Genomic DNA, 13,702 nt, shown 5'->3' with positions numbered 1-13,702 from the left:
ACACACCCCCATGTTCATTGCAGCATTATTTACAACAGCCAAGACATGGAAACAACCTAGTGTCCATCAGTGGGTGAGTGGATAAAGAAGATGTGGCTTATATACCCATAAAATATTACATAAAAGAAGGAAATTTGCCATTTATGACAATATGGACAGAACTCAAGGGTGTTATGCTAAGTGAAAGAAGTCAGAGAAAGACAAATACTAGGGCACCTAGGTGGCTCAGTCGGTTAAATGCCTGCCTTCAGCTGCGGTCATGATTCCACGCTCCTGGGATTAAGCCCATGTTCAGCTCCCTGCTCAGTGAGGAGCTGGCTTCGCCTCCTTCTGGCCCTTCCCCTATTCATGCTCTCTCTCAAATAAATAAAATCTTTTTTTTTCTTTAGGATTTTATTTATTTATTTGTCAGAGTGAGAGAGAGAGCGAGAGAGCGAGCACAGGCAGACAGAATGGCAGGCAGAGGCAGAGAGAGAAGCAGGCTCCCTGCTGAGCAAGGAGCCCGATGTGGGACTCGATCCCAGGACACTGGGATCCTGACCTGAGCCGAAGGCAGCCGCTTAACCAACTGAGCCACCCAGGCGTCCCCTCAAATAAATAAAATCTTAAAAAAAAAAAAAAAAGACAAATATTGTATGATCTCTCTTATATGAGGGATCTAAAAAAAAAAAAAAATGAGGGGTGCCTGGGTGGCTCAGTGGGTTAAAGCCTCTGCCTTCAGCTCAGGTCATGATCTCAGAGTCCTGGGATCTAGCCCTGCATCAGGCTCTCTGCTCAGCAGGGAGCTGGCTTCCTCCTCTCTCTCTGCCTGCCTCTCTGCCACTTGTAATCTCTGTCTGTCAAATAAATAAAATCTTAAAAAAAAAAAAAAATGAAAACCACCAACCTTATAAAGAGAATAGATTGGTGGTTGCTAGAGGTAGGGTTAGGTGTAGGAGACATGGGAAGGGGGACAAAAAGTAAAAAGAAAAAAAACACATATTACTCTCTTCTAAATTATAGTATACAGACTTAAGACTTAGAGTGAATATTTCTTATAAGAATTGTCAAAATAGGGGTGCCTGGGTGGCTCAGTGGGTTAAGCTGCTGCCTTCGGCTCAGGTCATGATCTCGGGGTCCTGGGATCGAGTCCCACATCGGGCTCTCTGCTCAGCAGGGAGCCTGCTTCCCTCTCTCTCTCTCTCTGCCTGCCTCTCTACTTGTGATCTCTCTCTGTCAAATAAATTAAAAAAAAAAAAAAATTTAAAAAACATGTCCCGTGTTGCCACGTTGGTTTCTTTAAAAAAAAAAAAAAAAAAAAGAATTGTCAAAATAGCTGTCTGGAATAGGATTTCTAGAGTTTCTCTTTAGATACTAAACTGTGACACGTAATAATAGCACAATAAAGATACCTATTTAAAAAAAGATTGGGACTCTGGGGTCAGAGGGCAACAGGCCTGCCACTTGGCTGGAAGGTCCTGGACTACACTCATCTGTAAAACAGGGATGAGCATTGAATCAACCTCAGGGGACAGTGAGCACAGAACCCAGCACAGGGCAAGGTCTCAAAGTCAGCTGACAGTAGGACAGAGATTACCACACCCATTCTGTTCACTGCTCCCCCTCCCCAAAGTCTGCATTCTGAAAATGTGAACTAAAATCTGCTAAGGGGGAAAGCTGATGACATGGTCATTACTGGGTTGTGCAGAGGTTGTGCCTGGCAGGAGATGTCTCAGGACATTTGCTGAAGACACCCGCTTCCTAAGAGGTGCTGTGTTTCTGAGAGTCTAGTTAGGAGTTGGTGAAACAGATTTTGATTTCAGAATCAGAGCTGGTGGATTTATTACTTGGGCTGCACCCTCAGCCCAGATATGTTAAAATCAAACTAATAGCAGCATTGGTTGAGCTACACAATACTTAAATAGTCTAATGAATTAAATCACTTACAGATCTATACAAATACAAATACATACGCACACATATATAGTATTTTTTAAAGGAAGTTCTTTTAAAAGCATTCATTCTTTCTCAATCATTCTTAGCATCGTTGTGGGGGAGGGAGGATAAAATTGTTTTTTTAAACAAATCCCCAAGTTTTTCCTATTCCAGTCTATGGAAAGACAAACTTCTGGCATATACTGAAAGGTGTTCACACTGTTCTTTCTCTTCATAGCCAAAAAAAATTCATTTATAGATACACTTCAAATTACAACTTCAGAATAGGCAAGAACCCATTTAACATAAAGGCAGTTAATATTAATGCCTCATTTCTAAGAAAAAGAGAACTATCTCATTTGTTATCCATGTATCCTTGGAATCCAGTTTTACTATCTCTGAAAAGTTTTAGAGTGTGTAATCCTTATGAAGTAAAATTAGCTGAGGGTGGGGGTGTGTGTGTGTGTGAAATAGTTTATGGGACCAAAACCCAAACAAACAAACACATAAAAAATCTCAATTACATTAAATAAAATCAAATTTGTTGAATTTCACCTTCAAATATTTAGTAAACTTCTTTAACTATAAAAAAGTCCTATGTTAAAATGGTGATTACTCTTGCTCATTATTTTTCTATTAATTTATATCCCAGCGTTTACCAAAGAGGATTTGAAGCATCGATTAAAAATATTTTAAGTGGCAATTCAAAGGCCAATATAAAAATCTAAAACAATGAGCCTTTGTTGTGCAAAATATATATAAACTTGCCTCTCAAAAATACAACCCTTAATGGATCAATGGGTCTAGGCACTGAGCATCAACAGATACTAGGATCACACCGTGAGCCTATCTGCCTCTAGATCAAAGACAGCACCCCACCTGGGACATCCTAAATCTGACCAACCCACATCTAGATTCAACTACGAATTTTCAGGAAATACAGAGAAACATGATAAATTACATTGCAGAAATGCAGTCCATAAAACCCAACCACGGAAATGCTACAGAACTACCAACTGCTTCAACAAATCAACTCCCAGGAAAATGAACAAACAAAAAGAAATAGAAGGGGAATCTACAGGTTAAAAGAAACTTAAGAGATGTACCAACCAATCACAATGGATGGACCTCATCTAGATCCTGATTCTAATGAACAAACTGTTAAAGAACCATAAAACTTATGGGGCGACTGGAAATGTGAACACTGACTGTGTTCACAAATATATTGTGTGACAAATATATTTGAGTATATTAAGGCATTACTGTGATTCCAAGTTCGAAAGAGTCCTTATCTTTTAAAGATACATACTGAAACATTCATGGATGAAATGACATGACATTTAGGTTTCTCTTGAAAATAGTATGGGGGTTGCTGGTGAAAGAAGATGGGCCAGGAGCTGATAACTGTGGAAGCGGGCTACTATCATTTAATTTTGGTCTGTGTTTGAAAGTTCTCATAATAAACAGTTAAAATAAAGACTGACCTTGAAACTAGTTGACGCAATCACAAAAGACCAAGTACAAACTTAATTATTCTTCAAGAAAATGATGTAACAAAAAAAGTCATCTTAATCAGAGGAGAAGTCTAGCTACATATTTAAACCACAAATAGCTGCCCCGACTGCCAAATCAAGTGTTAAGAAAATGTGGTTTCTGTTTTACCTTATGCATCACGAAAACAACTACTTCACTCGCTGTTAATTGCTTCATCTGGCACTTTTCTTTATCCAGAAAATTAAGAACATTTTATTTTAAATAGACAAATTGAATATGCCCTCCAACACTTATTTCAAACACATTGGCGTCCAATCATGAAATCCTCAGGAATATCAAAGCTCTCCAGAGAACACTATGCCAAAATAGGATTATCTTTAACCCTGCAGGATCCTTTTGGAAAAAAAGAGGGGGAGGATTAAATGGAGGCAAACACCTAGATTTGATGTTGTTCTTTCAGAACAAATTAAAAGCCAAAAGAGAACAGTGAGAACTGAGGAACCCAGGAAAGGATGATTTTCTGGGGCGAGGCCTGGGTTCAAATTTCACTTTCCAAGCTGCGTGCTGTGAAGCTCACTGGGAACTCTGTGAGCCTTCACGTCTGTCTCTGCAGAAATGGGTTTCACAGTTGCTACTTAGGGGGTCACCAGTGACAATTAAGTGAGAGCACCTGAATAAACAAACAGGGCCCCACTCCTGCTGGCCTTGGGCTACCTTTCTCGCTCTGCCCTCCTACACACCCTGCCCTGGAGATCCGACAGTCTTGCAACTAAGCTAAATGAATTTTGCATGGCTCAGAGCATTGAAAAATTTTTTAAATTAGCTACTGCCAACACTTGAGAATCAGGACCATAGGAATACAAGGTAGAGTTCCGACTTCTTTCTTAAGATTGCGGGGTGAGGGGGTGCCTGGGTGGCTCAGTGGGTTAAAACCTCTGCCTTCGGATCAGGTCATGATCCCAGAGTCGTGGATCGAGCCCCTGCATCGGGCTCTCTGCTCAGCGGGGAGCCTGCTTCCTCCTCTCTCTCTGCTTGCCTCTCTGCCTACTTGTGATCTCTGTCTGTCAAATAAATAAATAAAATCTTAAAAAAAAAAAAAAAAAAGATTGCGGGGTGAGGTCTGGTTTTCCAGTGTCCTCAACACCCTGCAAGCTAACTCCCGATCCCACACTGGCCTAATGTCCTTCCTCCGCCCTGCCCTTTCCCCCGTTCTGTGCCTCTCCCTGTCTGGCAAATTTCCCTTCAGGGCCCAACTCTAGCACCACCTGTCACCTCCTCCACATTTCCACAGAGGAGCCCCTCCACTACACTCCATCACACTGTCCTGGCACTAACCTGTCCATGTATCTGCTGCCTCTACTGGGCTCTCTGGAGGAAGGGACCCTGTTGCTATTGCCTTTGTGTCCCCAGGGCTGAGCAGAAAGCCTGACCTAGATAATGCAGGGTTCGGTGACTGCCTCCCGAACGTGTGGAAGGAAATTAGAGCTAAAATATCACAAAAATATAAAATTTCATATCACAGCTTGTTCTGACAGTTACCAAATAAAGGGGTCAAGGACATTAAGATGTTGTGCAAAACGAGAACAAGCTTCCATCTGCTTACATATTTCACAAGTTAGTCAAGTCACTAAATAACTGACAAAGCAGAAGCAACAGCAGGCAGGGTCATTCATTCGTTCACTGAATTGGTATCACTGAATTCTCACTGTGTGCCTTCTAAGCACTGGGGACAACGCAGGGGACAAATCAGACAACTACCTGTTTCCAAACAGCTACATCCTAGTAGGGGAAACAAAATCAACAGACACAGTCGTTTCCACCCAGAGGCAACGCTAGGAAGAAAACTAAACAAAATAATGAGACAGAATGACTAAGGGGAGAAAGAGAGCGGTCAAGGAAGGCCTCCTGGAAAATGAGACATCCGACTAGAAGGAGCGAGTTGTGCAAAGACACCGGAGACAGCTCTGAGCGTTGGAAACGAAAGCGCAAAGGTCCTGAGGTAAACAGGGCTGCGCCTTCAAGGCAGGAGAGACGATGGGTGGGACTGGAGGGCAGTGTTCTTGGTGGTGGGAGTGGTAGGGGAGGTGGGCAGGGCCCGCACTGGCACAGCTAGGCACTGAACGTGCAATGACTAGGCACCGGAGAAGCGCGGGGATGGGGGTCTCTGAGCGGATGGGGACAGGCTTCCTGTCCTACTCACACCAGCATGGGGCAGGATCCCGCCCAATTTCCCGCTTTCACACACACGGACACAGCCTGACAAGAGCCCTGTCCAGAACGGGAGACATTTCTCCACCTTCCCTAGGGGAAAGCGGAGGAACCGCGAGGGTCAGTGCCTTGGCCAAGGTCGCGGGAACCAGACTCGGGGTCCTGAGCATCCCCGCGCGGGTATGCCAAGGCGCGCCCCGCCGTCCGGAGGGATGGCGTCCACAGACCCCGCCGCACGTCTGCCCGAGCCAGGCCAGAGAGCGGGCCCGCAGCCCCTGGCTGCTGACAGCCGGGCGGGAGCGGGCGACTGCGGCAGCCGGGAGGGCAGGGGCGGCGGCCAGGGCCGCCTGCGCCCCGACAGAGCCCGGCCCGCTCCGCAGCCCCGGCCCCGCGCCCCCGCGTCCCCCAGCCCTGCCGACTGCGGCCGCGCGGCCCTCCCGCCGCCCCGTACCCACGGGGCCCGCTCGAGCAGCCCCCGCCAGGCCTCTCCCGCCCGCCCGCCGGGCTCACCTCGCCTCCCAGCCGCCGCGCCAGGGGGAGAGGGCGGGCGGGCGGACTGGCGGCGCTGCGCACTGGCCGCTCGCGGCTCCGCTGCCGGGGGCTCGGCCGGCCAGCCGCCCCGCCCCGCTCCGCCCCGCCGCCGCCGCCGCCGCAGTGGGTGTGAGGGGCGCCGGGGCGCTTCGACCCTTCCGGTCCCGCTCCCTTCTCCTCCGCCGCCGCCGCCGCCGCCGCCGCGGCGCCCGGCCTGACCGACCCGCGCGCCCACCAATCAGCGCGCGGAGAACCGGGCAGGTGCGGCCAATTGCGCCGGGGGGCGGGTCGTGACAGGCAGCGTGGGCGGGGCGAAGGGCGGAGCCGGAGTCTCAGTGCGGGGCTCGGCGCGGCTCGGCGCGGCTCGGCGGCGCTCGGCGCTGGGCGGCAGTGCAGCTACTCCGGCCTGTGCGGGGCGCCCTTCGGGTCGGGGTGCCCTTCGGGTCCGACCGCGCGCGGAGTCAGCCATCCCCACCACCGGGCACGCGGGAGCCGGGAGGCGGCGGAGAGGGCCAACGGGCGGACCGAGAGCCGGGCGCTCCGGGCGGCAGGTGCAGGGTGGCCGCGGAGAGGCGGCCTGTCGGGGAACGGAGCCGGCCGTTTGCGGGAGAGCTCGGGGCAATCACGAGGGGAGGCCGGGGCCTTGGCGCCCGGCGTCCAGGAGCCCGACGCGAGGTGGCGCCCGGAAGGACGTGGAGGCGCAGGCGGTGAGGAATGGGGAGGAGAGGCAGGGGTCGTGGACTCTGCGGCCTTCTCTGAGCGACTGGAGTCGGGGAGCGGAGAGTGAGGAGGTGGCCGCGTGCAGACTGGGTTCCCCGCGGGTCCGTGACGGAATGCAAGAGAGGACCGGCTTGTGTATTCGGGGCGGGGATCGAACCTCTGACTCAGAGAGAGGCAAGATCGAAAATGGGGAGGAAGGGAACGCAGTGCCGAGGTCCCCCTAGGGCCTGGGGTGCGCTGACATTCGCTTTCTTTCGAGCCAGCTCCTGCAAACCTGTGGCCCCTCGCTCGGCTTTCAGCGGCCCTGGGTCGTGTGAAATGACAGGAGAGGCCGGGGCATTGCCTGTTGCGAAACTTGCGTTCGAACCAGCAGAGCGGAGAGTGAGGCAGGAAGGCTGGACACGCCGAAAAAGGATCAGAGGTCCCTGGGTAGGGTGGGGGGCGGTGCATGCTTTGGGGACCGGTAGAATGGGGCACTGTGGAGGAGGAGCAGCCTGCACAGGACGCCAGAGACCCCTGGGTCATCAGGGCAGGGGACAAATTGGGAGTTAGAAGCAGGGCTCTGCGGGGCGGAGGCCAAGGGTCTTGGGGGCATGGAGGGTGGTGGCAGAATTTGGGAGGATGGCAGGCCTGCGACGCAGGGCCAGGCTGAGGTCACCAAGGCCTCAGAGAAGGAGTACCATCGAAGACCCTATCCAGCCATGGGGTCCTCCCTTTGGCCACCCCCTACCTTGGCCACCAGAGGGAGTTTTCTGAAACGGACTATGGCCCATCCTTCCTTGAAATTGTAGCTCCTGAGTGTGATCTGAATTAAGAGGGGGGGGGCCCACCTTGGTCCTCACATCAGCCTTGCTGACCACCTGCCCCAGGTGCAGGAGAGAAAACAGGGAGCCAAAAATTGCCATCATCAAGGATTATGGGAGACTAGTAAAGCCTGGCTGTCAGAGCTGTCATTTCACTAAGGGGCACTCGTGGTTGCTTCCCCTTAGATTCCCCTTTTCTGGTTTATGAAATACAAGGAACATTTATGGACACAGAGCTGAGGTGATGAGGTGGGAAGGGTCTAGTCCATGCTTGGAAAAATGCACAGAATTTTGGCAGAAGCCACGTGAGATGAGTGGTGGGGGAGGGTGTGGCACACATGAGCAGGACTGGCAGCTGACCTAGCCTGCTGGGTGTGGAGAAAGAGTTGAGGTACACCTGCATCCTGTGTTCAGGAAATCCAAGGTCACCTGGTCTTGTTGGAGATGGGAGAGGTGGACTGGTGGGTTAGTAGGACCTTGAGCTGGACTGGCGCTGTGGACTGGAGATCCATGGGCTCGCTTCAATTCACCGGTATGCCTTGTTTAACCCAGTTTTGTTTGTTTGGTTTTAAACTGGCGTGGTTGCCAACGTTTGAAAATTGGGAGCTTTCACTTGAAAAATCTCAATTGCTGGTTTCTTTTGGTTAGCAGCTCTGCCACCATGGGACCTGCATTCCCAGAAGGCAGTAGTCAGCCGGAACTGAGTGGCAGCTGCCCCTTGAGGGGAGGCCCCTAGCTCACCAGAGTCCCTCCCACTACTTACGACACATCTCTGGCCATGACTTCATTAGCCCTTACCTGCTGGCCCTTGGGCATTACAGCGTAGGGGTCCCATCTGTGGAGGGAAAGGGCGGCTGCTGAGGGGTGTTAAGAAAGGAAGTGAACGATGCGCTTAGGTTTTGGAAAGATCACTAGAGCCCATGGAGTTTCGGGGATGGGGGGCTTGTGTCCACAAGACCAGTGAGGGAGCTATTGCAAAGGTCCTTCTAAGAGAAGGTGAGGCCTGGTCTGGGGCAGGTGTCAAGAAGAAGGAACTGATTTGAAACTGTTTCAAGACTTGAGGGACATGAAGAGGCACAGCTGCCACTACACAGCCACCAGGATGGCTACAGTAAAAAAGAGAACATCAGTGCTGACCACGTGGAGCCATTGGAACTCTCATCCGCGGCTGGTGGGAAAGTGGAGTGGGCATGCCCACTTTGTAAAACAGTTTGGCAATTTCTGGTAACATCAGACATACTTCTGTCATACCAGCCAGCAGCCCTGTTCCCGGATATGTATCTGAGAGATATTAAAACATGTCCACACAAAGAACCGGACATAAATATAGCAGCTTTATTCCAAACGGTCAAAAGATTAGAAACAACCCAAGCCCATATGTAGCCCGTTGGGTAAGCAAACCGTGGTGCATCCCTATAGAGGACTACTACCTGACAGATGCACGGCATGGAAAAGTACCCCCAAAACAGCATGCTAAGTGGAAGAAGCCAAACAAGGCTACAACCTCTATGATTCTGTTTATAAAACATTTTGGAAAAAGCAAAATTAGTTCAGTGGTTGCCAAAGATCAAGGTGGGGATGGGTGGGCAGGGATGATCAGTGGGGGCCAGGAGGGAATCTGGGGGGATGAAGGGTATACTCTATATTTTAATTACAATGGTGAGCATATCACTGTATGTTTATCCAATTTCAGAAGTGGGCACCTAAAAAAAGGGGTGATTTTTGATGTATGTAAACTATACTAAAGAACTTGATGTAAAGAAAAGAGGACCATTGAAGTTGTAGAATGATCAGTCTTAGAGGTGGGATGTGGGGGGTGAGGGAGGAGGGGGAGTCAGGGACGAAACCATGTATCTGTGGGAAGACGGGGACGATGGGGCTCAGAGGATGCCTCCCTGGCTCCTGGGATCCTGCCAGCCCTTCAGAAGTGGGATTCGGGAAGAGCAGCAAGAAACCTCTGCCGGTGCTGCCATTGCCGGGAGCACCCGGTGGTGGGTGTGTGCCGTAGTGTGTGTACTTTGGGGCTAAGGGGGGCAGGATGTCCTCTCTGCCAAAGCCATGCTTCTGTCTGCTTCTGCCAGAAGAGAAATGAGTAACATGATTCCTCAATAAATAACAGGATTTCTAAACTGCCTTCCAGATCTTCCATGATGCTTCTCACTGGTGGAATTTTAACTTGGAAATGGAATTCCCTACTGTATGGTGACTAACATAACACAATAAAACAAAACACAATAAAAAAAAGAAAAGAAAAGAAAAGTAATTCCCAGGTTGCCAAGCCCCATGACACTGGGAAGGCATAGAAAAATATGGAAAAGTTACTGAGTAGCCCACAGGTAATCCTGAGCAAGGGTCTGATGGTGTCCTAGAGTCACTCACACCAGTTAGTGGTCATGAAGGCACAATTCAAGCCATCTGGGATAGCCACTTTCTTCTGGAGCCTAAATGCCGACCCCACAAGCCTTCAGAACTCTGTCCCTGGCTCCTTATATTCCTGCCTGACTGTATTAATAAAATTGGTGATGATGGAAATAAAAAGTACAGATTTATGTGTCGCCTGGGTGGCTCAGTCGGTTAAACATCTGCCTTCGCTTCAGGTCATGAACCCAGGGTCTAGAGATCGATCCTGGAGTCCAGGGATCAAGCCCCACGTCTGGCTTCCTGCTCAGTGGGAAGCCTGCTTCTCTCTCCCCTGCTCTCCCCACGCCTCTCTCTCAAATAAATAAAATCTTAAAAAAAAAAAAAATTGTGGACTTGAGAGTTTCACCCCTGCGTGCTGCCTTCGGGTTCCAGGCAACCTTAAACAGTATCAGGTGCTCCAAACCCCTCCAACAGCCGTTCAGTGGACTCAACCTAGAGTCCCCAGTATCCAACAGTTTGTTCCCCCTGGAAAGGAAATAGTCCTCATGTTCACGTTTAAAGGATGCCCATCACAGGTGCGGGCACCGTGCCATTGGCTACCAAGAAATGGGGCTCACTCCCATAGGACCCTGCTGATTTCCTGTTTTAAGGAGCCCTCAACATCCGAGAACATAAAAAAGAACGAGATTACCAGAAATCCAAACCCACAAGCCAAAAAAGAATTGTACTGTCTTTATTGTCTTAAAATTGCATAGTATTTCGATTGTGCACGCTTTTAAATAGAGGGCAAGGTCGCCCACTTGAAACTACTCTTTGCATGGGATAGTTCAAGCGTTTTACTATAGGTAAGAGCAGGGACCAAAAGGCTGCCTGGGCTTAAAAAGAACCACGATCAGGTTGAACCGAAGTTGGAGAGTTGGAGGGATTTATAGGCGAACAAACCGTTGGAAGGACATCGAAATTTTGAAGGGCTTTATAGGAGGCGCAGGAAGATGGTGGTGGTGGGGGAAGACTTCCCTGGTGTCAGGGGATGGGATTCAGGGGCAGCCCAGAGAGGACAGGAAAGGAGAAAGGAGTCCAGAGGGGCAATGCCTTGTGCTCAAATCTGAGATGAATGCCCCCCTGCCAGGAGGCTGGTGGGTACATGGTCCGGGAGTTACCTTGGCTCCTGAAAGCCACATACTAGAAAAATAACTTAAAAGCTATACAATCATCATTATAAATATTTTGTCTTTTAAAACTAACTAGTGTTGGTTAAAAAAAAGGTTCACAGTTAACTCTGAAGAGAGCTGTGTCTCTATTGCACAGTAGTGGAAAAGTCCGCTCTGATTCCCATGTATAAACCTCTGGCAAGTTCAGGACACAGAGAAACAGTATCTGCTGTAAGCAAAGCACTTGGGTACAAGGCACGTGGCAGCTGTCAAGCTCTACTGGGCTCTACTCAGAACACACAGAATGCCCGCTGTTCTTCCCACTTGGGCCTCCCTGGGATGGGCCTCGGACCACACACTACAGGTGGCAATGGCCTCCTCAGGCTCTTTCTTGTTCTCTATTCCACGGTCACAGACTTGGCCAGATTTCTGGGGAAGTCGACCTAAAACGAGAGAAAGTAGCCGCTCAGGACCCCATTGAGCTCAGCAACGTGCCGTGTCACAAAGCCTGTCATCAGAGTATCCAAAGACAAGGAGATGGGTGTTCTGGTCATCTTTGGCCATGAGCTAGTTCCTGGAGACCTGCATCTTGGAAGTCTTGGAAGCAGTTCCTTATTACAGAAACGTCACTCAACTACATAATGTTGAGTTCATCAAAAGACACGTAGTGGGCACCTGCTTCATGTCATGCTGTGTTCCCACTATTAAAAGGATCTGATTCATGCTATTAAAACCAGTGAGCTCAGTGTGTCCTGTTAAATATTCACTTTTCTTGGAAGGATCACACATTCAATTCACAAGACTTATTAGTCCGTGGTGGAGGTTGGGAAGAAAATGTGATAAAGAAAATGGTTGATAAAGCAGGCTTCAGTTTTTATCTACAATGTCTATTTTTGCTCACAATAATTTTTTTTCTTTAAAGGAATAAATATGACAGAATGTTAGCCAATGGCAGTTCCGGATTTGTATACCATTAGGTATCTGTTACATTGTTGTTGCTGTTTTTGCAAGGTTATGCATCTTTAAAAGCTTCTCAAAATAAAATTGTAATAAAACTTCTGTTTCTTTACACAGTGAGTTGTATGCTCTTTTACACTTTTGTTGATGGGATGGTAAGTGGGCTCTTTTCTGGAACATAAATTGACAATACATGTTAGGAGTCTCAAAATGTTGAATCATTTGCTAGACTGAGGACAAGTCTTACATGTGAGAGAAAGATACATGTGCAAAGATGTTCACTGCAGTTGTGATTTATGTAGCCATTTCCCCCCAAATTAGCAACAGTTTAAATAACAGAAGACTGGCTAAGTCATAGCTACGATCCATGCTACAAGATTGTGTTGGAATATTGTACATGTTGCTTGTGGAAATTATTATATTTGGAATACTGTAAATGTTGCTTCAATAAGCGCAAGACATAAGAAAATACTTGTAAATATATTTAAAGGGAAGATGTAAAATGTCATCCTCAATATAATCTCAAAAAATGTTCAAAAATTCACATGCACATGGCAAAGACTGGAATGAATTACTGAACTTGCTAATTAACAGTGACCCTCTGGGTGATGCGTAAATAGGCTACTATAGCCTTCATAACCTTGCAACTTGTTTTCAAGGCGTATAAGTTACTTTAAAAAGAAAGTTATTTTAAATGAAAAAAATTCTCCTATGAATATTTACACCCAGAAAACACTTAAGAATGGAATCAAAACTCTGGGGTTACGCTCTTTCCCCTTTGGGGGGGTTTGGCGCAGTTTCAGACGTACGTCGTAGCCTCGGAGAACAGCCAGATGGAAGGACAGCAGCTGCAGTGGGATCACACTCAGGATACCCTGGAGGCAGTCGACCGTGTGGGGCAGCTCGATCGTCTTGTACGCGAACTTGGAACTCTCAGTGTCGTCTCTGGAGCACAGTATAATTGGGCGACCCTACAGCCAAGAAATAGGATCACAACACGCAGATGATCTCTGAAGGAACAACCCCTCACCTACAGTGGAGTTTCTGAGATCAACCTCATGGCCATGATCACAGCAATCTCTAGCTTTTGTTGCAATTACAGGGGAGGTGATGCGCACGGGCTGGCACAAAGGACAGAGTGTTGGATGCTGTTGGGTGAGTTTCTCTCCCTTCTCCTGTAGGGTGATTGCCAGCCTGTGAGATTCATTCAGCACCCACCGGTTGAGTGGCTTCCATGTGCCTTGCCAAGGGCAAGGGGTAGAGAAAAAAACATAAACCAGCCAATCAATAACTAATGATGAATTCCAGATAAGCGCCGCAGAGGCAACAAAACACGATAATATGATCAGAAGACACAGGGGAGGAACAGCCAGCACCAAGGCGTGGAAGCAGAGATCAGCTTGGCATGAGGGCGAAACAGAAGGAAGGGGCCAGGGGGTGCAGGCTTGTGGTCGCTCTTGTTTTATGGGAAGCCACCAGAGGGTTTTAAGCAAAGAAGTAAAGCGGTTTGTGTTTTACAACTTCTGTCTGGCTACTGTGCTGAGCCAGGCATGGTGGCAGCTG

At 48.6% G+C, this 13,702-nt stretch overlaps 2 protein-coding genes across 5 annotated transcripts in view; both read right to left on the bottom strand.

Annotated features, from left to right (window-relative positions):
* MAPK9 (mitogen-activated protein kinase 9) overlaps positions 1-6,344 on the bottom strand; it is a 49,244-nt gene extending 42,900 nt beyond the window's left edge. The window contains exon 1 of one of the 3 annotated variants that reach the window (XM_045999394.1): positions 6,127-6,344. The gene's annotated coding sequence lies outside the window, so the exon portion shown is untranslated. The remainder of the gene's footprint in view (positions 1-6,126) is intronic. The other 2 variants (XM_045999397.1, XM_045999393.1) reach the window with 2 other exon arrangements.
* Positions 6,345-10,750: 4,406 nt separating this feature from the next.
* Positions 10,751-13,702, bottom strand: part of GFPT2 (glutamine-fructose-6-phosphate transaminase 2) — a 41,499-nt gene continuing 38,547 nt past the window's right edge. Inside the window, exons 17-18 of one of the 2 annotated variants that reach the window (XM_046000740.1) lie at positions 12,949-13,110; positions 10,751-11,625 (exon numbers count right to left, since the gene is read on the bottom strand). In XM_046000740.1, the coding sequence (XP_045856696.1) occupies positions 11,581-11,625; positions 12,949-13,110 (207 nt within the window). In that variant the 3' untranslated portion in view covers positions 10,751-11,580. The remainder of the gene's footprint in view (positions 11,626-12,948; positions 13,111-13,702) is intronic. The other variant, XM_046000739.1, reaches the window with a different exon arrangement.

This window comes from Meles meles, chromosome 3 (genome assembly GCF_922984935.1).
Source record: "Meles meles chromosome 3, mMelMel3.1 paternal haplotype, whole genome shotgun sequence".
Classification (NCBI taxonomy): domain Eukaryota; kingdom Metazoa; phylum Chordata; class Mammalia; order Carnivora; family Mustelidae; genus Meles; species Meles meles.
The sequence above is the reverse complement of the archived record's forward strand: the minus strand, read 5'-3'. Positions and strand labels throughout refer to the sequence as shown.